This window comes from Manis javanica, chromosome 3 (assembly GCF_040802235.1).
Source record: "Manis javanica isolate MJ-LG chromosome 3, MJ_LKY, whole genome shotgun sequence".
Taxonomy (NCBI): Eukaryota; Metazoa; Chordata; class Mammalia; order Pholidota; family Manidae; genus Manis; species Manis javanica.
In genome coordinates this window covers 76864715-76891007 of record NC_133158.1, presented here as the reverse complement: position 1 = coordinate 76891007, position 26293 = coordinate 76864715, and the positions used below count along the sequence as shown (strand labels likewise).

The window sequence follows — 26293 nt, the reverse complement described above, 5'->3', positions numbered from 1 at the left end:
CACTTTCCCACAGAAACTGTGAGATAGGAGAACTAACTTCCTTGATGTTTACATTTCCATGTGATAGTTCCCAGGTGCTCAAGAAAGATTCCTGGGTCATAAAACAAACAAAAGGCCCATCTAGTTTTCAAAAAGATTTACATACATTTTAAGGAAAAGAATAAGTACTTACAGGTTTTGGGGGAGGAGGCATCTTTTTTCCTTGTTATCAACAGGGAGAATTAAGCCTCTTTCTTTTATGTTTTCCCTTCCTCTTGTTAGCACTTTTAGTACGGTCTGGCTTAGACAACAAATATCTAAACTTTCCAAATGTATCCCACCACACACACACATTGTTGTTATTTAAAAAATCTAAAATCCAGATAAATCAGAATTTCCAGGATAGGCTTTAAGTTTATATGGGAATTATTTTCAAGTAAGCCTATTTTTGCAGGTTGTTTGCAAAAGTGGAACAGAGTGAGCAAAGAAAGCCTAAAGGGTAATTGCTCACTGCCCTCTTGACTTATGGCTTCTTTTCCACATCAGGATCGCCCTAGATGTCATCAGGAGCTCCACAAGCTGCTCAGACACTAAGCAAAGGGATAGAATGAGAATGAGTCTGGCAAAGGAGAGGAGCTATCTAAATGCAAAGTAATGTTCATAATGATGAGAGTAATCATCTCGTCCTATCTGACCTTTGCTGTTTCGTGACATCACAACTACTTCTTTAATTTCCATGGCATTTATCCTTGGGCCAAGGGAACCACCATGGTCTAATTCATTTTAAATTTAAAGGGATACCATTTAATTTTAAAGGTAATTAACTCTTGGCTACCCACCCCAATGCAGGGAACAGACTCAGGGCCCACTGATTTTATGGTAGTGCTCTTCTCAGAATAAAATTCAAACTACAGTTGACTTTTAAAGAGCCAAGGAGTCATTTGGTTGGAGTGAGATATGTAAACAGATGCATTTGGCCTCTGTGACAGATTGATACCTTTTGGAACTAGTCCCTACCATGAAGATGGTAGCATATAACGGTTGGACTAAACTTGCAGACCTCCAGAGAAGTCTGTAATGAAAAAATCACATTCAAGGAGAGATTAGGCTTATGGCACCAGAAACTTTGTGTCCTGGCACTGTTTTATGGTGAACTAACCTATCGTGAGATGCTGAATGGAAGTCAGTGTGGCATAACTTGTAATTTTGTGTTTTATTTAAAATAAGGAAGAAGATGATAGGTTCCATCTAATGAGTTCTAGGCACATTACATAATTCTTTTACTCCTTACAACAAACCTACAAAATCTTTTAAAATAATTTTACTGTGGAGAAATTGAGGATTAGCATTTGTCTCATGTTGCAAAGCCAACAACTGACAGAGATATAAAACTAGAACTCTTTCCATCAAACCATGAAATCTTAAAGTGAACTTCGGCTAAACTTAAAAGGTGATGTATAAATCGAGAATCACAGTGGAAATTACCAAATTAGAGAATCTGAAAAATTATGTGGCTAGGAAATTTGTTTAGCTTTTTCAGTACCTGTTTGACTAAGAAAATCCTCTTTCTGGTAATACCAATTAATATTTCAATGAACACCAGTGTTCCACAAAAGTAAAATCGAGTGTCACCAATTTAATAGATATAATTTGTAGGTGGGTCAAGCAAAATAATCTAATGTTAACCATTGCATTGTTCTTTACCCAAAAATAAACTAAGCTTAGGTAACAGGGTAATTATCCCAGGGAATATGTTCTGATTTTTCTGTGTAGAGAAGAAAGGTTGATTCTCCCGCCTTCCTATGTCATAGTAATGTTTTGGTATCCAAGTTGTCAGGAGGATGCCTGCTTCCAGCTTTGCACCCATGTCTGCGTTTATGAGTGGATGAGGCAGAAGAACTGATCTGGGCAGTGATTGCTGATCACAACCTGATTAATCTACAATAATAAAATGCAGTGGAGAGAAGTGCAATTAGTTCGCAAGTTCAGTGACTGAATAATTTGGAGTCCATACCCTTCTTTATCTTAATAAAGATGTTCTTCATTGCATGAATGTTTCACTTCTTCTGCTTGTCTGAGTGAAACCCATTTGTTTTTGTCTGCCTGAAAAAAGATAACGCATCTCTCCTGGTTCCAGAGAATGTGGAGCAGCCCTTGTGAATGTCAGTCTGCAAAGCTTGACTCAGTCTACATATGAATTTCCTGCAGCAACTAGAAACAACAGCTTGCATTTGCTAACGAGAAACAGATGTGAAAAACTGAGGTGGCAAGAAACCTGTTCAGTGTAGAGGGGAAACTTGAATTCCTAATTCATTTTAAATTCTTCATCAGCTGCTGATATGTCATGTAGAGGAAATATCAATACCCTTTTAGGACTTCTTGCTTATTTAGCACCAAAACCTCAATATTGTATCCAAACTTGCTAAGAGGAAAAGAAACTTTAAATAATGAGTTAAAACAATAAATATAGCATCTGTTCTCTGAACAGTTCTAAATGTAGTGCCAAATATTATTCCTCTCATTTTACAGATACAGAAATGGAAATGACATATAAATGACTCTTATAATCTGCTAAAATGATATAAATTAGTTTTGGAATATCTACAGAATTTGAGGAAGTAAGGTGGGATTTCTATGGTACTACAAAGTAGTACACTCATCAGCATGCAGGAAATCTCCTGTTGTATTGATAGGTTTGGGCTCATACTGTCAGTTTGAAGTCAGTGCTACTTTTAAGCCCACGGTTAGAGCGGCAGTCTTATTCTCATCAACACCTGCATCTGAACTGCACAGAGCCTCCATTTGCTCGTGACTCACTCTCCTACCCCACCCTGTCTTCTTCAGTTGTTTCAGAGAGTGCACAGAGCATGGTGGACAGTCTTGCTCTTCCAGTTATTAAACTGCTATGGCTTTTGGAATGGGGTAAAGGTGGGGATAGGAGAAGACTGAGCCTATTCCCTACTTCAGTTTACACACTGGCACCTCAGCAGTAAAGTAGATGTATTTGGGTTCCATCTCACAAAGGTTTTTATGAGCCCACTTTCACTGAGATTCAAAACCTGTTAGTTCCTCAGATAAGGGAGCCAGAAGCACATCTATCCCCTTCATGATTCTTGTTCCTTGACCCCCTCCCTCTTTCTCTCCCCATCCCTTTTCATCCAACCTTTTCCCTTTTATAAGCATATAAATCATACAAATAGATATTTGGTGACAGTGCTTAATGTCACCAGTTGGGACCACCTAAGGGTCAGCTTCTGCCCAGTCAAAATATGTGGTTGTTACTAAGCAGCTCAACTGGCTGAGACTTGCAATGCTGACATCACCTGCGAGGTTGTGAGAAATACACAAATCAGCACCCACTCCAGATCTACTGAATCACAATCTGCATTTTAATAAGGTTTTCTGGTAATACATGAACAGCAAAGTGTAAGAAGCTCAGGTTAAAGCATGGTATTTGTATCTTACTAGCTTTGTGATGTTACAGACACACCGTGTTTATGCCGCCCCCTGGTGGCTGTCATGAACTTGCTTACTATTAATGACAAGGATCAGCAAATCTATCATTAAGGGTAGATTATTTTTAAAATTTAATGAGGCAAGATTATTAGTCACCAGGACTAATGCATTTAAAAAAGGTTAAATACCTTAAAGAGCTGGAAAAAAATCCCTTGATTTCATATTATTTAATGGATTTAATTTTCTCAATTGGAAGTCAGAAAATAGTTGACATTAAGGATTTTGATGTTCATCTAAAACTGAAAACGAATTGTCACAGGCAACAGGCAAGAGTACAGATTGGAAGTATGAGTTCTGTATCAATAGTCAAGATGAACCCCTATTAATTGGGCACATACTTCCTTTGTGATTCTTGGAATTGATATTAAAAAGTTAGAAATCATGGACATTTTTTTGTGAAATAACTGAAGTAAGTGTATTTTATTATTATTAATTTTTTTTGAGAGGGCATCTCTCATATTTATCACAAATGGTTTGTTCACAACAATTACCAATTGTTAACAAATGGTTGTTAACAACAATTAAATTCTGTACAGGGGACTCAATGCACAATCATTAATCCACCCCAAGCCTAATTCTCATCAGTCTCCGATCTTCTGAAGCATAACGAACAAGTTCTTACATGGTGAACAAATTCTTACATAGTGAATAAGTTCTTACATGGTGAATAGTACAAGGGCAGTCATCACAGAAACTTTTGGTTTTGATCACGCATCATGAACTATAAACAATCAGGTCAAATATGAATATTCGTTTGATTTTTATACTTGATTTATATGTGAATCCCACATTTCTCCCTTATTATTATTATTATTATTATTTTTGGTAGGTAGATGCAAGATAAAGGTAGAAAACATAGTTCAGTGCTGTAAGAGGGCAAATGTAGATGATCAGGTGTGTGCCTATAGACTAAGTATTAATCCAAGCTAGACAAGGGCAATAAAACATCCACGGATGCAGAAGATTTCTCTCAAAACAGGGGGGGTGAGGTTCTAAGCCTCACCTCTGTTGATCCCCAGTTTCTCACCTGATGGCCCCCCTGCGACTGTGCCTATCTTAGGTTGTTCCTCCCTTGAGGAATCTTACCCGTCTCTGGCTAACCAGTCATCTTCCGGGGCCATACAGGGAAATGTAAAGTTGGTAAGTGAGAGAGAAGCAATACTGTTTGAAAAGGTTCGCTTTTTATGAAGTAAGTGTATTTCAATAAATTTTGCTGAGTATTTGTTAGGCACTCTGGAAAAACTCAGAGCTTTCAGTAAGTTCATAATCTAGTAAAAGCAAATATCCACCCCCAGATTTAATGTAAGCGATATGGTAGACTCACAAAGTTGATGTGGGATAGAGCACAAGAAAATGATTATATTCCATTAGGGAAATGAAGGGAAGTCTTATTAAAGGACAACTTAGATATTATTTTTCTGTTCTTAGCCTGTTTCTCTTCTCACTTGAATGTTCTCATAGATATTTCATCTATTTTTATTGCTTATTATTGATATGTCAAGTACTTGGTGACTCTCAAATGTGTATTTTTTACTTTTCTTTATGCTCCAAATATTAGACTCATAATTTTAACTACCTACCATGCTCTTCTGCTCTGCTTGCATATCACATATGTACTTCAGCCTCTCGGAAACTGAGTTCATCATCTTTTCCCTTCCTGTATCCCTTATCTCAGAGAATAGTCTACTCAGAGGTAAAGGTAGGAATAATCAGTTTGACATCCCTTTTTTTTCATGCCATCATCTAATCAATTTCTTATAAAATTTAGCTGGTTGGAGCTATTTCATTTCTTCCCAACAATCCCTTCCAAACACTTCTCCCCTACCATGATGTGGTTGTATGCAATAGTATACAAATCTCTATCAGATCATCACCAGGCTGCATTGTAATTGTCTGATTCTCCTATCTCCTGTCATCAACCTTGAGCATCTTGAAGTAAAGGAGTCTTATTAATGTCTTTATCTTCAGAGTCAAACACAGACTGACTCATAGTATGTGTTCAATAAATGCTTTTCTTGAATACTATGTTGATGTGAAATAGCATGTAGTTTAGATCTTGAAAATAGCCTTTAGATTGTATAAAACTGACGATACTGATTTTATGTTTTTAACTCCTATGCACACACTCTTTTCCTGATTTTTTTTAACATAATACACTGGTCCCCAGAATTTCTTTTCTTACAGATATTTACTATTTCAATCAATGGTGAAGGCACGGTTTGAACCACTGCACAGCAGTGCTGGTACCAGCCTACAGCCCAATTTTAGGGTGTTGCCATGTCTGTATTGCAGAATTTATCTGTAAATTATTTGAATAATTGTATTAATCTGTACCTTTATTATTCTAGGTAAAAAGTAGAAAATGTCAAAGTAAGTATACTGAGACAAGTGAATGGAAATGTAGGTCTCAAATCTAACAAAACTGAGATGAGATGAAAATAATTCAGTCTGTCAAAAGTCAGGAATATTTGGTCTCATGTGGAAGCCGTTGGATTTAAGCCAGTTGAGCATGGAACTGCTGAGAAAAAGAACAAAGTTAGTTATATGAATGAAATGCTGCAAATATATTCTCAGTAATTGCATCTAAAGGGAAAAGTGTAATTAGATGTTTCAGAAATGGAACTTTAGTGGGGATAAAGAAGTACAGTGATATTTTTATTCATATATATAGAATTGAATCCATCCTCTCTCCTATTTATATGATAATCGTATCCCATGAACCCCAAATCAGGGCACATTTTTATATATGGTGAGATAGATGGTTGATGATATAAAATTTGCATAGTTTTAGAAAATCTGCAACAAACTTATTGTCCAATTGACTGGTGAGAGGAATGTAGAACATTTCCTTATTTTTACCTGAATTTGACTGAATAGTGTTTCTTTTATTCCTATGAAAAGCTTAGTTTGATTAGAAGATCATGAGAAAAATCACCATTTTGGCAGTACAACTGCACATAAATTCTGTAATCCAGCCTGCCATTTTAATCATGCTTAGTATCTTTAAACACAAAACTCTAAAACTGAAAAACATCTACAGGTATTTATTTCTTGATTTTTTTGTTTTTAGCTTGTACTTATTGAGTTGTTTAATACTCAAGTATTGTTCAAAGGGATTCAGACCAGAGACTGAACAATGAAAAGGCTCAACAATTTAGTTGTTGAGCACAACTGTTATCCAATAACTGAAAAATATGTCTCTACTTCTGGCAGGAATTGCGCTTTGCAACTAAAAGTATCATTTTTTTTCTGCCTCAAAGTGTCACAAATGAAAAAGTTGTGCTGAATGGATGTCTTCAGTATCTACAACCGGGAAAAAATGTGTTCCTCAGAAGGGACAGTGAAAAGTCTTTAGAAAACTGGGTTAGGATGGATTTGAACAGATCTCTTTTCTTATACTGCAAAAAGCCTTTAGTTTGTTATCCTATCTCCAAGTGGGGTCAGCTTGTAGCAAATTCAGGTCCGCTGCAGGAGTTACAAGTCTTCAGTTATCCAGCAGAAAAGGAAGAGCTCTCTGTCTGGAGTAAGCGATCACTGCCATTTGTTAAGCTATTCTAAGCATCAGTTAATTCCTTTCTAACAAAGGTGAAGAAGCTAAAGTCTTTACCTGGCTTAAATTAAGGGGAACAATACCTCTCTTTTGTGACATATTTAATGTTGTGTGTACTTCCATGCATTTGTGATATGCCAAGTAATGTAGTGATTATCATTCTCTATTTTACTGGGCATAAAGAGAGTTCTTAGTGAACACTCTTGTAGTTGAGAATTGATCTGACATCCAGAGACAGTTTTGTATTGAAGGTTCCCTGTGATCTTGCTGTGCGCTTGTCAGTGTCCTCCTTCCTGCCAGTCCTCCTTTGCCTTTTAAATTAAAACGAAAATGGAACTGTCCAGCTCCCAACCAGCCTGGGCACATGTCATACTCTGTCACGCTGTCCCCTCTATGTTGTAAATTTTCTACATCTTTATGTAGCTAAATTCTACTGATATTTCAAAACTCAGGCCAGTACCATTTTCTCCAAGAAGCTGCTATTAACCAGCTGGTTTGGGTGAGGTTTGTTCCCTGTGCCACTGCATATCTCCCTGCCCAATCTTTCTGTCATTGTGGGCCATGTCTGCTCTCCTTGTGGACTGTGATCTCCTTGAGGACAAGGGCCATTGTTTTGTGAATCCTTGGTGCAGTCTATTGCTTCTCTACTTTGTGTGATTAGTTAATTAATTAATTACTTCCTCTTCCTCATTAGAGTACATTGGTGGACGTAATAGCTTCCTGCTTTCCAGGACTTCTTCCAGGTTAATGAGAAGACAAATATACAAATATGATTCTAAGGCATTATGACACCATGAAACCGAGTGGCATAATTTAGACTGGGCATTAGGGAAGTCTGAGAAAATGACAATGAAATTTGAGACTTCAAGGGAGAGTAAGAGTTACTCAGACTGGCTGGGGACAGGAGGAGTATTCGAAGCACAGGAAAGAGCCGTGACTGAAAGCCTTGTGTGTAAGCCTGTACTCAGTTTCTTAAGATGCTCACAGTAGTTTACTGAAGGATTACTTACATGCAAGAAGATGCACCAGTTTTAAGTGTGAAGCTCAAGATTTTAATGTGTATACATTCCTATAACCACTACCCAGGTCAAGATGATAGGACATTTTTATCACTCCCCAAGTTTCCCTTTTTTTCCTTTCTTCTAGATAATTCCACCCCAGGGGTAACCACTGTTTTGGCCTCTATCACTCTGTGTGATGCTTTTTAAGAATGGAAAGAAGTTCAGTGATACAAACACAGGGAGCACGGGGGAGAGAAGAGAGAGATGAGAACACAGCAGGCACATAGCAGCTTATAGTCTTGAGTACTTGGTTCAAGATTTGGACTTTTGGCCTGAGTGAAATGAGTAGCTATTGAAGATCTGTGCAAACAGGTGACATGCCTGGATCATGCATTAACAGCTATACTAACTAGAGGGGGTTGAGAGTGTAAATAAAGGAACTAGTTAGGAAGTTGCTGTAATAATCAGGAAAGATAATGTTGTCCTGGACTAAAGAATAAAATGATAATGGAGAAAAGTCAATTCTTGAGATGTATTTTGAAGGTGGCAGGCACTCAATAAACATTTATTAAGATGAATCTGTTAGTAAAGAGTATCATTTAAAAGTTATGGTTGCCCTTAAATAGTTAATGTCGCTGAAGGTTAATGGAGATATTCTCCCAGTTGTATGTGATATTAATAATTTTCCATGTTGTCAACATATACTTCATATTGAATTTATTTTATTTTTCTACCCACAAAGGGAATGTTGCTTAGATTTTTCTATAACTAGCCTGATATTGCCTTTTGACCATGAAAAAAATTTCCATCTTTCTTTCCATCTTTGGCCATGAAAAAGACTTACTTTCTTTTGTGTAATGAGTTTAAAATCATTACCAAATACAGAAATTTCCATATTGGCTTATTCACATACTTAAAATATGACTCACTTTGCCAGCCAAAAAAAAGTATGAAGAGAATGAATACTCCAAAGAAATATGCTATATGTAAGGTTCTACCCTGACATTAGAACCAAGGCATTTAAGCAAATTAATTCTTTGCCAAAAAATCTGGAATGACACTTATGTATTACTTAAGTGAATACCCTCATCGATCAAAAATATATTTTATTTTGCTTGTTTTTCCCTTTTGAACAAAGTCATTTCTCCAAAAGCCTAATTGGTTTTTGTTTATTTCCCCATTTTGAAAACTTGATACATGTTTTAGATTCTTTAAGTGGTAAAACAGAGTTAAAAAGTGGTAAGTTTACTGTGTTAATTTCCTAGGCTACCATAACAAAGTGCCACAAATGGACTGATTTAAAACAAAGGAAATTTATTGTGTCACAATTCTGGAGGCCAGAAGTTCAAGGTGTCCGCAGGGCTATGTTCCCTCTGAGACTCTGGGTGAAGTCCTTCCTTGCCTCCTCCCAGCTTCTGGCGGTGTGCTGGCGGTCTTTTGGCATATTCCTTGGCTTATAGCGGCATCACTCTGGTTCTGTCTTCATATGGCATTCTCTCTGTGTCCTCGCTTCACATGGCATTCCTTCTGTGAGGACACTAATCCCATTGGATTAGAGACCCACTGTATACTTCAGTATGATCGCCCTTAAATCAATTGCATCTGCAGTGACCTTATTTCCAAATAAGGTCATTGAGAGTTAGGACTTCAATGTATGTCTTTTCTGGGGAGAGGAACACCATTCAATTTGTAACAGTTACCAAAACCAATAAACCTAAAAGCTTCTGCCACTGGGGAATTACCTAGCAGCCAACCTCTCCATTTTCTACCTGCAGTTTCTTCATTACATGTAGAAAAATAACTACATAGAGATATGGAAGCTTGTTTATGTGTGTGCTCACCTCTACAGACCTAGAGTGGACCCCAGCCCTGATAACTCATGGAGTTATGGAAAACTGTGCTGATTGTGTTTCACAGTTCCATGTCTCATTTATTCTTTTTATTGAGGCATTGTCATTGGCAAAATTTTCTTGGAGTAGGCTATGTATTTTTGTTTGTAATTTCAGCATATTAGTTTTCATTCTCTTTCCCTCTACTGCAATTCAATATAAGCAAAATAAAATGGAATTCTGACGTAGGACTTTTGTTTCTACATCCTGCTTACAAAACATCAAAATGCTCAACAATTTGGTTTAGAATAGATTTTAACTGCTTCTTCCTTCATGTGGGAAAATGCCTCATTTGCAGAGAGTCTCTCTACTCTGCACAGGTGACCTGAATGATTCAGTCACTCAGCTTCTGAATTTTGTCAGTAACCTGATTTTTCCACTCAAGTCTCCAATAATTTGATAAGACTTGACTGACATTAAATGAAAATCCACTCTATACCAGGCACAAATATACAGAGATGGGTTATAATCTCTGTACTCAAAGACCTCTCCCTAAATAACTAAATCAAACACTATTTATCCTGACTACTTTTCTTAGTAACTTTCACATTGGATTATGGTGTATTCAAATATGGACATGAGTTAAACAGATGGAGGGGATGAATAAATACATCAGGGGTGTTCAAGTTACTCTTGTATTCCTTTCTGTGCTTCTGTGACTCAGCTTTGTTTTCTGTATGTTTTTATTTCAGCTGAAAGAGACATCAGTGTCTACTGTGGGGTGCAGGCCATTACAATGAAGATTAATTTTTGCACCGTGCTTTTCTCTGGTTATTCTGAAACAGACCTGGCCCTGAACGGAAGGCATGGGGACTCCCACTGCAGGGGGTTCATCAATAACAACACCTTTCCCGCAGTGGTCATTTTCATCATCAATCTCAGCACCTTGGAGGGCTGTGGAAATAACTTAGTGGTAAGATTTGTGTGAAATTGTGTGCTAGGTTTGGGGTCATAACTAAAAAAAATCCCCATTTCGTGAAATAATCACAAGCCCAATCTATCTTTAAAGAAAAAAAAAATTCCAATAAGACTGAACAAATCACTTTCCTTTGCCTGTTTGAGGCTTCTGCTCCCAAATATACAATTTTATTTCCCAATAATGGTTCTATTTCTTGTAGCTGGGCAGTTGAGGGACCTGGGATCAGCTGTGCTACTCTGAGCAACATCTTTTTAAATGAGTGACGTTAGTGAATTTTTCTCTACACTTTCTTGTTCATTAGCTATGTTCCTCATGCATTTTATGGAAGCATCTTATACAAAAATTATTTGTTTCAGTGGATTTGGAAGTGAGTCATTGGGCCTACTGCTTCTTAATGACCTCATTCAGAAAGGAAGATGAAATATAGAATGCGAAAGAGAATTTTCAAGACTTCATGTTAACCACTGAATGATCCACACCAGTGTTTTGTAAAGGAAATCGGACTGCATTTCCAGTGTGAAATTCTTCACAGTGTGGGACTGTCCTTTGAATTTCAAGATGTTTACCCTACCCAGTCCTACCCATGGAAGTCCAGTAGAATACTTTCCCCAGTCATTGTGAAAAATCATAACACTACTTCAAATTTCTACCCTGAGTGAGAATTACTGGTCTATTCTATTCATTTACTTGTTCATGCAATGAATATAAACACCAAAAATTGAATTAAATAAGAAATTGACTTTCCCAGGAATTAAAATTAATTGCAATAAAAATATTGTGATTTGGGGAGTGATACACTGAAATTCATCAGGGCTACTTTTCATTTTTCTTGTGTAAATATAATCTTATTGGTAAATCTTAGCAAAGACCAAAAAGAGATACAATGAGCATGGCCACTTAGCCCAATGAAGAAGGTGAAATCAGCTTTTTCTCTTCATAAATTATTGTTTGGAACTAAGGGGGAGGCATGGTTGTTCTAAGGGCAGGGTTTCTGAGACTTGGTAGGTGGGAGACAGGAAAAAGAATTTTCTTTGCATGTCCTTTTTTATCTTTTCCCCAAGGGCAATTAGAATATTGTGCCTGTGACCATTTCCAAGCCCGCAGCTTGAGTTTTGTTGACTCTTTTTATTAAAAACGTTTATTCATTCTTCTGAGTTGTGTGCAGAGAGGTTATGAAGTGGACCTGAGGGAGAGTTAATGCAGGTTGATTATTACATGTCCGTGTTTCCTTGCGGAGGGAGGGAGCCTGCAGGGAGAGCAGTTGCATTTCCCCTCATCCCACCAGCCCCATGGCCTTCCGTCCGTGGCACTTTCTTGTCTGGATTTGAGCCTTGCCTGCTGCCAAGAAAACAATTCAGGAGAGATACCAGGCAAAGCCTCTCTGTGTATGTGTGCCTTTTAGTTTTTTAGAATTGAATAACTTTGGTGTACAGATCAGGGTGTATGTGTGTGCGTGTGCGCGCAGTTCACAGACAGAATTGGTATGTTTAGCTAGCCAGTCAGGCAGGTGGCGAGTGGAGGGGAAGATTCATGGCTTTTTCATTTCTGCTTTCTATGTCACCAACTTTGGAGTGGGATCCAAGGACGATCCTACATGGAAAACATTAAGTAGATGATGAAATTACTGGATTAGAGTCAAAATGTTTTCATTCAAAATGATTCTGGCTCTGTTCATGAATCAACTAGATAATTGCCTCAGCTTTGCCTATGTACTCCTAGGTTCATGCAAAAAATTTATTCTATTGTTGAAAATTAAGCATACACATTTCTGTGATACCTGCTAAAAGTGTTTATTGAGTGTACTTGACATACACTCCCATGCGAGAGGCTGCATTCCTCTGTGGTATTATGGAAATTAAGAACATTATGGATTATTTCTTCAATGGTGGTTCTTAAATTTTAGTGGGACTGGAAAATCCAATGAAAGCTAATCAGTCTCAGGAAAATAAATGCCTGGAGGATATTTTTATATAACTTCTGGGATTTCATAATCCTCTTGCAACCCATCAATGAACTATTGCCTTGGAAAAGGATGAGAGTCTCCATGTACCATAGAGGAAGATCCTGAGAAGATGGAACCTCAGAAAATTTGTGACCTTAATTCATTTGCTCAGAATTTATCTTGGGCCCCCAACATGCTGGTCTTACTGCTATGCTGAAGATGCTGAGACGAACAAGCCTGAGAGGCTTCCCTACCCACAAAAGATGCTTATGGCTAAGGCGCTGTCAAGTCAGGAAGCTGCTCATGCACTGTGACCACTACTCTGATGGAGATGGTCACTGCCTGCAGGAGGGGCAGGAACAGTCTCCTGGGGAGATGGGATCCAGGGCAGGAGGATGTGTCATGGTGAGGCCGCGGAGACTGGAGGCAGAAGGAACACACACCGGCCAAAGTCGCAAGGGCCTTGGGACTGGAGCATCATTAACCAAGAGTGGGAGTCCAGAGCTATGACGCTCAAGTGGGAAATGGAATTAGATCAACAGGGGTCTGTTCATCTATGGCACAGAATTTGGACTTTACCCAGAAACATTTTCAAAGAATTTGTAGTGCTCTGAACATATAATCTCTCTCCTTTCTTATATAAGAAATATGAGTAAAATGTCTTTGGTAAGTATGAAGTTTTATTTACTTAAAAAAAACACATAATCAGTTATAAATAGCATTATGTATTTATAAAACCAAACCCATTACATGTTATGTTGAAATGGACCCTACAAGTGACCTGGTCTAGTGTTTTATTTTGCATATGAAATGTCTAGATTTATATATAACCCTTTAATTATTGGACTTGATTTGCTATTCTAATAGGTATCTACAATTCCTGGAGTCAGTGTGTATGGGAATGCAACTTCAGTACAAATAGGAAATATTTCAGGATATATTGATACTCCAGACCCACCAACAATCATCAGCTATCTACCTGGGCTCCTATACAAATTTAGTTGTAGTTATCCATTGGAATACCTGGTTAACAATACCCAGCTTGCTTCGTAAGTTTGCATTTTATTCTTGCTTTCACATATTGCCTTTATGACTGTGTCATTTTTTATTCTTGAGGGACTTTATTCTTGAGGAATAGCCAAACTCAAAGTAATGGAAACCACATTAAGTCCTTATCTATCTATCTACTTACCTCTCTGTCTATATCTGTAATTGTCATGACCCATATAAACGACTCAGGAAATATAGTGTATATATATATGTATTTCCCCCAAATTAAAATTGGCTCTAACTAGACTTAGGTGTTTGTGTTAGGTGTTTGTGTTAGGTTCTTGCTCCCTTCAGAACTGCACGGGACTCCAAGGACTCAGCGTGCTTATGCAGTTCAGAAGGGCCTGTCATTTTCCAGTGCATAGAACATGCAGTCACTCTGTCACTGGGCCCTGCTTGGCTTCACTGTCTGCATGTGCTCTCATGCTGGACTCTGTTGCCCCAGAATCTGGGGTCTCCATGCCTCTGCTGAGGTGTCACCTGCATTGGTGCTGATGGTTCCTGAAGGAGATGGTACCACCCAGTGTTAGAGCACTCCATATGTGGTCTGAGGTCACAGCCTTCTGTTTATAATCACATGTTCATTCATTGTTCCCAAGCCATATGTTCTAAGACAGGATTACATCCACATTATGCCATAGTCATCTAGGTTTGTCCAGTAATTTTTTGGGGACTGAGTGAAAACTCTCCTCCAATTCTAGAGTTAGCTATCAACAAAGGCATAGCTATTGTTTAATCTTAGTCACGTGGGACCATGGAGACTATGTCTTGATCCAGCTGAAAAAAATCATAGCTGCTTTTAATGGTACAATGATGATCAACACCTTGATCAAAAGCAACATTTTGATGTGGGAAATAAGAAAAGAAAGCCCTGGATTCAAAAGGATACAGATGTGGAGAAGCAGGTCATTAGGGTGTCATGGTCGCTCACTCTGCTCCCTGCCTCTTCCTCAGTAAACACATTCCCAAGATTCAATGTGTGTGGAAATTCATTCATTTATGCAATAAATATTTATTAGACATCTACTATGTACCATGAAATGTTCTAGCATGAATAAAGTAAAGCCAAATCCCTGATCTCATGACATTTCTATTCTCATGGAACTGATGAAAATGAATTTGCATCAGACTCAAATTCTTTTGGAATGATGTTTTTCTGTAAAAAGTTTACCTATGTAATCCAAAATAGAAAAAATAGATGCCTTTAGAAATAAAAAGACCATAAAGAACAGTTTGTCTTTACTTGGTCCCTCCTGCTTTTTGATTATTTATCTGTTTGGTGATTTAAACAATACACCCACTCTAGGCCTAGTTAAAAAAGTATGTCAGGCTTACTCAATCGTTTAAGTGCCTTAAATCTAACATTAAGGTACAGCTGAAAATTTTAATTTAAATTTCATCAATGCTTTCCTTTTTCTAAATATGTTTTAGGTCGTCAGCTGCTATTTCTGTGAGAGAGAACAATGGTACGTTTGTCAGTACTTTGAACCTGCTCCTTTATAATGTAAGTTGATGGATGAAGGATGTTATTTTCTCTTTCATGGTTCTGAGGAGCCATTTATGTGAATGGCTTTTATATAAAAATCTACCAAAAGCTACATTAACCCCATTATACTTTTGGAACATTTATCTCTCTTTACTACCATCTTCCTATATCTTCAAGATAAAGGTATACTAAAAACTCCATTTTCTCAAAGTTGATAAACGATTTAAATTTTATTTCATCAATGTGATTCTGCACAGTTACTCCAGGTATCTATCTATATTTATAGGTATATATTTGTGTGTGTATATGTGTGGGTGTAGTTAAAGTCAGGGTCAAGATTTTGGGAATAATATTTTTGATATTATATATATATTATATATATTATTTTTGACAAAAGAGAAGGCCCAAGTGGTCCTTCTTTTGAAGGATGCTTAGTGATGAATGTGTTAATGTTCTCAGTATGGGTTTTAGCTGATGATGATTCTGTCCCATCTGAAATAATTTGAGTCGACTACACAGTATTATCTAAACTTTTGTCATGTAAATATCAACAGTGGCAGCAAAAACTGAAAAATACATGGATTTCTATTTATAACTCTAACATTAATCCCTCAAATGATATTTTCATGTTGATTAAAATTTTTTATTCATACATTTAAATGCCTGATTTAAATATCAATTTTTCAATCTATCAACCAACATTTTTGTAAATTATGAATCCGATTTTTACATTATTATTCATGTCATCATGGCACTGAGTTATAATTCATGCAACTGATTTAAAAGTCAGTGCTTTATACTTTGAATATAATGAGCTATAAATATTGTAGTAGGACATTTTCCAAAGGCATTTAAAAAATCTTATTTATAAGTTTGTAGTCTGATACCACAGAGTTTTAAACAACAAATTAAAAATGTGTTGGAATGAAGATTGCTTTTCTGTCATTTCTGAAGTTTCTTCTGTAAAGAGAAGCTGCCAATTTACTTGGTTTTACAATACTCAGCAAATGTGTGCTAATATTCATTCCCAATATGGCCAGATATTTATTATTGTTGTGAGCAATATTTTTAAATTGGAAAGTTTATATTTGTTGATTTATATGTGTAAGCTCCCCGAGGTAGAACTGAGATGACTGGTTTGGATTCAATATTTGTTATAATTGAATGAAACAAAGATAGAATTCCTGCTCTTAAAAAAAGTGAAAAATATGTCCATGTGGCATATAATGATAATTTCCATTACTTTCTGTGAAATTAAGCTATTCTCTTACTCTATTTTTAAAGCAGAGAATCAAAATTGAGAAACGTGGCTTTGAGCTTTGTAGTTACGGTCTTCCCTTTATCATTAGAAGTAGTATTATAGTCCTGTTGCTAACTAGACATAATCCTTCCGAGAGTTCCTAGAATCTTAATGCTAAGTAAAAGCCTAGAATTTGGTGATAACCTTAAGGTTTTAATTCTATGGTAAAAAGGCAACCAGTTGGTTGATTACAGATTATAAGTGAAAGAGGTTGTGCCAAAATACTTCTCATTCTTCACCAGTTTGCAGTGTAAGTATTATTCATGACTGAATTAAAAAATTAAATTAAATTATAAAAATTATTTACTAAACAATTATTTAATAAAATTTAACCGTTTCCTCACAGACTAGTTTTTTTCTCTTTTCCTTTAACAGATACAGTTTTTTAAGAGTAATTTTAGATTTATAGAAAGATTGATCTGAACATTCAGAGAGTTCCCACAGGCCTCCTATGCCTTCATATAATTTCATCTGTTATTTGCACCTTTGTATTATGGGGTATATTTGTACAATTGATGAACCAATAGTGATATATTATTAATTAAAGTCCCTAGTTTACATTTAGGTTCACTCTTCCTATTGTATATTTTCTGGGTTTTGACAGATCTATGTGACATGCATCCATTATTGCTGTAGCATAGAGAAGAGTTTCATTACCCCGAAGTAGTTTTTTAACATGATGCTATTGTTACAAGGCTTAAAAAGCTATTAATTTACAATAGAAAAAAAAGGCATACTTGTACTAATTAATCCAAAATCATATTTATTATTTGTTTGCAACACTAATGTTTAGCTACCCGAATGTAATTTTATTGCAGCATTTCAAATTAAACATTTTACAACCGTCGGCCTTGTCTTCCTATTTCACATGCAGAGTTTTTGATTTCTAACACTTAGGAATGATGAAGTTATATACACACCTATTACTTTTATTCTCTGGTTAGTTATTTGGAGAAGAAAAGTTCTACCCAATTGGTATTCAGTGCAATTGTTTATTTCTATGTGTTCTGGGAGTCAGTAAGTGTATAGGAAAATTTTATTTCTACAAAATGACTTTTATTGACTATGCAATTTCCATATATGTGGGTTATTTCAAGTTGAACTATGGCCTTATTTTTACATAATATAAACTTATCAGTTTTGTCCTCTATGGAAGTGGAAAATAGGGATGATTTCATGAATTCGAATTGTACCTAAATATTTGTGTTTTCTGAGCACATAGACAGTAAATCTGCAGCAGGCTATGGTAATTAAGAATTTTATTAAAGTTACAGAAAAAAATCTAAAATAACAATTGATTTTAGGGACAATATTGTACTAATAAGAATAAAGTCAGCTATACAAAATAAAGTCAGAAAATTACCTTTTAGATACAATTTCAGGAGGAAAACCTTGATGATCATGATTAAACCACAGCTGAGCCATATCCTTTGCAAATGGCTAGCCATCAAAAAAATAAAGCATTCTGGAAAATACTGATGCAAATATAAGATGAAAGAGCTGTATAGTTAATGGTGTGGATTACTTGGAGAAGTTGGAAAAGGAAAGATAGGAGAACTTGGGAAAGAGCCAGAAAGATAATTAAATAAAAATACCACATATAGGTCTGGTTAGAGGAGCTTTTATCATTTATCACAGAAACACAGGAAATAAGTATGGCATATAATCCCTCATTTATCTGGCTTTATTTGGGAATGAAATGCTCTACATGAATGCAACTTTTCAAAAGAGAACTATCCAAACTACTACTGTTTTGATCTTAAAAGTTCAAAATGTGTTGCTTTTTTCCCAGTCTTCTTAAGCAGAGTATGCTCTGCTTTTTGCCTTTGTTTGATGACTTTAAAAATTTATAATGAACATTAAAAATTTCCCTTTGCTGCAAAATAGCAGTAGCTTTATAATTACTAAATTTAGAGGAGACAATTTGCCTCCATGCAAAATGATTTGACAGCTTACATTTGTAGGAGCATTTTTTGCATTCTGTAATTTTTTTGTCTTTATTATCAAATTAAGGTAGTCACTTGTCAATTCCTAATCTCCTGTTTTCATCTACTGTAGGTTGGGAAGTGATATAAATAAGCTCTTTGTAATTGGTCTAAAATAGGAGTAAAAAGGTAAAAATGATACCCTTCCGTAAGGAACCACCAAGAAATTCGGTGTAGGAATTGTATGGCATGCGTTTTGGTAACTCATAGAACATGTCAGTCTCTTTTTAGTTTTCTATTAAATTTTGGTAATTTCATATTGCCAAATGAGTGATTTTGGATAAGTGACAGATTATCAAGAGCATAAAGACCTTCAGCTCCAATGGCGAAGGGTTTAAACTATAGCAGATATAGTTTAAGTAAATTGAATATTAAATTAAATATCAGCCACTAACTATTAACCATTGAATATAAATTAAATATACTGAACATTAACCATCATATATGGTAAACTATGGAAACAAAAAGATTTATGCATGGAAGTGAATTTGTTATTTGGAGATGGTTTAACAATTGTTCTGTCAAGAAACTAGAGGATTAACTGGGTCCTTTTTGGAGTTGTTTCTGTAGGTTTATGTTGATTTGCCCCCTCTTTCTTTTTTATATGACATTATTGTCTTAAATGCTAAAAGTGTTGTTGTAAAGGCAATGATGGATTAACTGTTTCTTTTAATCATTAGGATTCAACCTACAGCCAGCAGTTAATTATCCCCAGTCTAGGATTACCTTTGAAAACCAAAGTATTTGCTGCTGTACAAGCCACCAATCTGGATGGCAGGTATTTTCAAACTCTTAGTTTTTGTTGGTTAAAACATTTTGGCTGCCTAAGCCTCATGAATCATAAAGTTAGATCATTCATTTTTAATTAAAAATATTGTCACTGCAACACCATTTAGAAGTCATAATACATAGAAATAACAAATTACAGAGATTAAAGAGTGATGCTTGTTTTATGTCATTAATTGGGAAATAACAAGTCTTCCCATAAAGAAGGAGTAGTGATTGGAAGAGTTCTCTCCATGGAGAGATCTGGGATACTAGAATGTTCTTTTTTTACATCTAAAAAATGATAAGCCAGGTGCAGTTATTTTGTGAAGACAAAGCTTTTTGCACTGTTCTATATGTATGTTACTATTCAATAAAAATTTATTAAAAAACAAAAGAAGTTCCCCCATAAAAATCTGGGCCAAAATTATATAAAACTATCCCCAGAAACATACCTGCAAAAAACCAAAATCAATCAACTTTCATCTGAATTTGAAAATACAGAATGATCAAAATCTTAAGGGAGTTCAAAAGCTGAAGATCCAGTAATGCCCTGTGATAAAAGTATTATGTGTAAGTGTTTTATTTTGTGATTTTCATGTATTATTATTTAAACTTTTCATCCTGAAGAGATTGGTATACTCTAGAAATTTGGTTTTAATTTACCTCCCTTTTTTCTTCTTGGTATTACTATTCTTAGATATACAGTTTCTTTAAAACTGTACTATCAACTGCAGGATTTTTTTTAACTTTAGAGCATTTACTTTCCATGGAATAGCAGTATTAAAACACCAGAGTTGGAATGAAATAATGTATAAACCTAGGCACAGTCTGGCCTTGTGGAGGAAGGGGTATTTGCCTCCTGGCTTTCTTCTACCCACAGTGTCCACCATAGGCTCCTACTCTCACCTGCAATGATTCTGGGGTAATTTAGAGTGTATAATTTTTGCACCAAACTCCTTTGCTGGATATGGTATTATAGTAGCCTCTGTCACCTGTTATAGACAGTAGATTCTGGAAACAAAGAGCTATTGTTACCAGTGAACATAGAAGTATCTATGTGGTTCATGTTCAGGTTTTGTTTCTTCAGACTTTGACCATTGTGTTTCTTTGTACACAATTTTTTTTTTTTGTGTGTGTGTGTGTGTGTGTATGTGGTATTAGCCTTAACCCTATTGAATGTAGGATGGCAATTTGTTGCAGGTTTTTAAATACCATATGTTTAGAATTTTAATAGATAAGAAGCCTCTGCAAATAACTAAAAAAATACCTATATTCAATATTTACTTCCTTTGGATTAGTAACTCATACCCAAAAGGGGATTCTGACTCTAAATTATACTTACCTCTTTCTGCAGATGGAATGTCTTAATGGATTATTGCTACACCACCCCATCAGGGAACCCAAATGATGATATTCGATATGATCTCTTCCTTAGGTAGGTGTCCAAATTATATAGTAATAACAAGGATCCAATTGTAGATAATTGAAATGGAAAATCTAAGTCAGATAAATTATAGGGTACTTTTAAAACTTTTAAGTTTAAAGTTTTACATTTTGAACTTTTAGTCCTTATAAAACTAGAAGTATAAAAGTCTAGAACGGTAACATGAAATGCTGATAAGGCTATTGTCGAATGAGAATTGCAAGTAAATTAGGGCCATCAAAGATGTTTTATTCATGTTTAGGACATATGGGAATATTTCACTGTCTTAGGAAAAGCAGAGTTAGGATATTATTGGCAATAAGAGAAAGGCAATGGTGAGGGTACTATTTATCCACAGCTAGACTGTCTCATCATTTGTCAAAAGAAGAGTAAAATTAAAGTAATGGTCTAGATAATTCAGACCCCAAAATGCTTTTCTTCATTTATCAGTATTTAATATGAAAGCATAATATAGCCAACCACTCCTTTTTTATCAGCGCCAATAACTTCAACTTCATTCCCCAATGGACAGTGACAGACTGAATGTAATCTACATTTGAGGAAAGGGGACATTGATCATAAAAAAAATTCAATCATCCAAGTTTCCTTTCAGCATTTTTATCTGACAGTAGAACAGACTTGCGAGTCAAGCAATGACTTCTAATCATGCTTATAAAATGCAGTTGGCTCAGATCCCTGCCACTTATTGATACATGATGGGAAAAATATGATGGGAAACCAAAAGAATATGTTTTACTGGCTAATCAAGGTTAAGATGATGTTCAGAGGGCATTCTCAAATTGGCACTCATATCCTTTTGCTGGAAGTGTTAATTTGGGCAACACTTTTGGGAAAACAAGTCAGTATGTATCAAAACCCTTAAAGATTTCATAATCTTTAATTCTACACCTACAAATTTGAAAGAATGTTCTAAAAACTTCATATTTTTCTGATCTATCATTGATATTTAATATAGTAAAATATGGGAGCAAACTGGATGTTTAACAATAAGGAAATGGCTAGATGAATCTGGAGCACCAGCAAACTGAGAGCTCACACAGAGACTACAATCACATAGAGTTACTTATAAAACAGAAAGAAGGAAGGTTGGCTCTATTTTATCTTCTATCTTTCTATCATCTTGGTACTTCTATCCATAGAACTATGTGGTTCTCTAAAATTTAAATGCATTGAAATATGAAGTGAAGGAATCAATGTATACATATACAATTGTAAGTACAATGGTCCTCATTTAATATATTATAGAAAAGACTGTAAGGAAATACATCAGAAGGTTCACAGTGGCTGTTTATGCATGGTAGGATTGTGGATTATTTTATTTTGACATTTTTCTTATTTTCCAAGGTTTCTGTAATAATAATTCATATTGATAATTTGGAATATGATCATCAAACTTCTAGTATGATGATAGCTTGTTCTGAATCTTTCTATTTTTTTTTACATAGAAACTGAGAGTTAAATGGGTAACTTAAAGTAGTCTTCCAGATATCAGTTTCAGTGACAGTAAGAGGAAAGGAAAACCTAGAAGTTCCAAAATATGTATTAGTGTTGGTGAAAGCATGTAAGATCAGAAAGCAGTGTGGAGAGAGGTGGAGGAGCAGCAGGGAAAAAGCAGTGCTGAGGGGTCCCAGTGGTGGCAGATCCCAGATGCAGCCAGCAGAAAGCACAGCTAGATAGAGAGGGCACCACACTGGGTGTAGTTGCTAGGAGCAGGGCTGAGACCCAGCAAGCCATGAGGGCTGGGGAATACGGAGACTGAAGGGGGAGAGAATGTCCAGAGCTGCATAAGTGGCAGCTCTCACAAAGTTCCAGCAAAAGTACACCCTAAAGGTGAAGGATTCACCTGGGAAGGCAAGGGCTCTACCCTCGGTGCAATAGGCTTATGATGGTGGTACCCTCATAAATATCTTTAAGTTCAGAGAGGCAGAGAAAACTCAGCCACACAATTATACAATATTCAGTGAGAACTTGTTTATTATTGAAAGCGGAGGAGGGAGCCCTTGAGTTGAGGAAACCCTTGAGAAAGGTCATTATCATTTCATATTGATCTAGAAGTCCTCTGAAAATAACATGTCTAGAGAAAGCTGATTCTTTCAAATATGTATCGTAAGCAAATCAGGGCATTTCTTGTAGTATTCTAATATGCTACAAGAAAAATGTGGAAAAGAGCTGAAAAAAAAACTCTAAACATGACTTTAACTCACTGGAAAAATGTTATCGTGGAAAAATAAGATGTCCAGTTAAATATTTCAACATTAAAAAGACTAAAAAGTAATCATAAAGCAACAAAAGCAAAAATAAACAAATGGGACACCTTAAAATAAAAAGCTTCTGCACAGCAAAGGAAACCACCAATAAAATGGGAAGATCAACTTAATAGGAGAAAATATTAGCAAATTGTACCTGATAAGTAGCTAATATCTAGAATATATAAAGAACTCAAAAAATTCAACAGCAAAAACATGAACAATTTGATTTACAAGTGGGTAGAAGATCTGAATAGACATTTTCCAATGACATACAGATGGCCAGCAGATACATGATAAAATGCTTAACATCATTAGTCATCAGGGAAATGCAAATCAAAACTGTAATGAGATATCACCTTACACTTGTTAGAAAGGCTATAATCAAAAAGAAATAACAAGTGTTGGTGGGGACGTAGAGGAAAGGGAACACTCGTGCACTCTTAGTGGGACTGTAAATTGGTGCCGACATTATGGAAAACAGTATGGAGATGCCTCAAAAAATTAAAAATAGAACTACCATATGATCTAGCAGTTTCAATTCTGGGTATTTATCTGAAGTAAACCAAAACACTAATTTGATAAGCTCCTATGTTCATTGCACCATTATTTATAATAGCTAAGCTATAGAAGCAATCTAAGCATCTGTTGATGAATAAAGACCATTGGTATGAATCTATACAATGGGATATTATTTAGCCATAAAATAGAATGAGCTCTTGCCATTTGTAACAACATTGATGAACCTCAAGGGCATTGTGTTAAGTGAAATAGGTCAGACAGAGAAAGACAAATACCACATGATCTCCCGTATAAGTGGAATCTAAAACTAAAACAAAAAACCAAGTTCAAAGTTCACAGATTATTGTTTGCCACAGCTGGGGCATGGGGAGTGGGAGAAATGAGTGAAGGGGGTCAAAAGGTAAAAAAGAAAGAATAGCTGAAACAAGAGAAAATGAAAAACAAAAGAAGGAGAGAAAGTATAAGGCGAGGCAAGAAGACAAGAGGGTGAAGAGAAGAGATGAGGGAAGGGAAAGAGACAAAGGAAAGGGGAGGAAAGAGAAGGGAAGTGAGCAAGCAATAAAAAAGGACAGTAAATAGCCCTCTTTGTAATAAATGTAAATAATATGAAACCACTTCTGGTTTTTGGGAAGAGGGAGTAGGTGCATTTTCCCTTGTTCCTCCTAAGTATAACAAAATTCCTGAATGTTATATACAAACAACACAAGAATATCAAAAAGATGGAGAGTTAGACCAGCTAGGGACCTTGAGACTCAAGGAATGATACAGTGGTGAGTTCCCTGGGTTTTCCTTTTGCCTTCTGTATCCCAGACTTGGAGCTGAGGAAATCAGTAGCCCAGAAATGTCAATGGGCACAGATATGAAAGAATGAATAAAGGAGGGAAGGAAAGGAAGGAAGGAAGGAAGGAAGGAAGGAAGGAAGAATGATAAAGGCTGCCCTCTTAAGCAAAAAGACTAGGAGCAGAGCAGCCTAGTAGGACAGAAAATTTGTACACAATAACTTTAGTACTTTAGCCTAACAAAATAAACTGTGGCTTCATACCCACCCATGCCAGCAAAGGCTGAGTGGAAAGCCGACCACCCTTGCCTGGTTGTAACAAGGTAGCCCAGTCTTCTCACTGGAGTGATTTCAGAGAAGACCACACCCACTTGATAATAACAGAATACCTTTCATGCCCCACTGGATTGATGTCAGAGGAGTCCCAGTGGAGAGTTAGGACATTTACTACTAACTACCCCACTGTAACAAGGCCACAGTCCTTGTGGTGTTGGTGAGGCCACTCCAACCCCACCCAGTCAGGGAGGTATCAGTGGAGTGCTAGTGGGGAGCAGAAACTCCCTCCCTTCCCAGCATTAGCAAGACCTTTCATCCTGGAGTGTCAAGAAAGGCCAGGAGAGAATAAGCTTCCACTCCCACCTGGCAGAGATGTTGCAGTATGCCTCCTTCCCAGGATGGTCTTGTCAGGGGAAGTCAGCCAAAATGCAAGGTGCATGTAAGATCCAGAGTGCCGGACATAATGCTCCAAATGCCTCAGGTTCAGGAAAGAATCGTTTGTCGCAAAAATCAGAAGACCTCAAGCTGGATGATAAAAAGGGTATAAATAGATGTCACAGAGACTTTAGAATTATCTAAAAAAGATTTTAAAGTGGCCATCATCAAAACGTTTAAACAAGCAACTATAAACGTGCTTATTACAACTGGAGAAGCAGGAAGCCTCACAATAAAGAGAAAGTCTCTGAAAAGAAACTGAAGACATAAAGGAGAAACAAATGAAAAATTTAGAACTTAAAAATACAGTATCAAAGAAGAAAAGCTAAATATGCAACTACCATACAATATAGCAATTGTCTTTGTGGATATTTTCTTAGAGGTTCATACAAGAAAACATGTATACAAATATTTATAACATCTTTATTTGTAATAACCAAATACTGAAAAAAGAACCCCCTGATATTCTTCAGTGGGTAAGTACGTCCATACCGTGACATACCACTCATCAATAAAGAGGAATTGATTTTTGATACAACTATTTGGATGTGTCTCCAGATAATTATGCTGAGAAAGAAAATCTAATCCCAAAAGGTTATGTACTGCATGATTCCATTTATAAAATACTTTTGAAAGAACAAGATTGTATTAGGAACAACATCCTAATGGCTAAGTGAAGTTTTGCCCCAAAAAGTAATCATAGTTTTGACGATGGAATTCTAAGAACTCAGGTAAGAAAGAATAGGATAGTAAAAAGGCAAGGCTATGAGAATGTGAAAAGGGAGCTGGAAGAATTTAAGATGGAACAGAAAAAAGAACTGTTTCACAGAGACATTTGTGTAGAACAGAAGGAAGACATAATTAGGTGTCCATGGAAAAATAGATACAGCAGAAAGCACAGTATGGGACAGAGAAGATAAAAATAGGAGATATATATAAAAAAAGACAAATGGAAAGGGAATACAAAAAGGATTAGAGTAAGAGAGGGAGAAATAAAAGGCCATTAGGCCAGGGGAATCCAGTACATGCATAATATGCATAATTAGAATCCCCTAAAAGAAACCACAATAATAGATTAGAGCATATATATTAAAGTGTAACCCAGGAATACTATCCTAAAATAAAAGAAGACACAGCAATGTAGTGAAAGGATGTCTTGGATGAAACTGAAGCTTCCATAAAGTGGAAACTAGGGGAACTATAAAAA

General features: G+C 36.1%; 1 protein-coding gene across 1 annotated transcript in view; it reads left to right on the top strand.

Annotated features, from left to right (window-relative positions):
• The window catches only part of ZPLD1 (zona pellucida like domain containing 1), a 70798-nt gene that overhangs the window by 32492 nt on the left and 12013 nt on the right, over positions 1 to 26293 (top strand). Inside the window, exons 3-7 of the mRNA XM_017677738.3 lie at positions 10628 to 10848; positions 13664 to 13845; positions 15278 to 15350; positions 19298 to 19395; positions 20740 to 20820. Of these exons, the coding sequence (XP_017533227.1) occupies positions 10628 to 10848; positions 13664 to 13845; positions 15278 to 15350; positions 19298 to 19395; positions 20740 to 20820 (655 nt within the window). The remainder of the gene's footprint in view (positions 1 to 10627; positions 10849 to 13663; positions 13846 to 15277; positions 15351 to 19297; positions 19396 to 20739; positions 20821 to 26293) is intronic.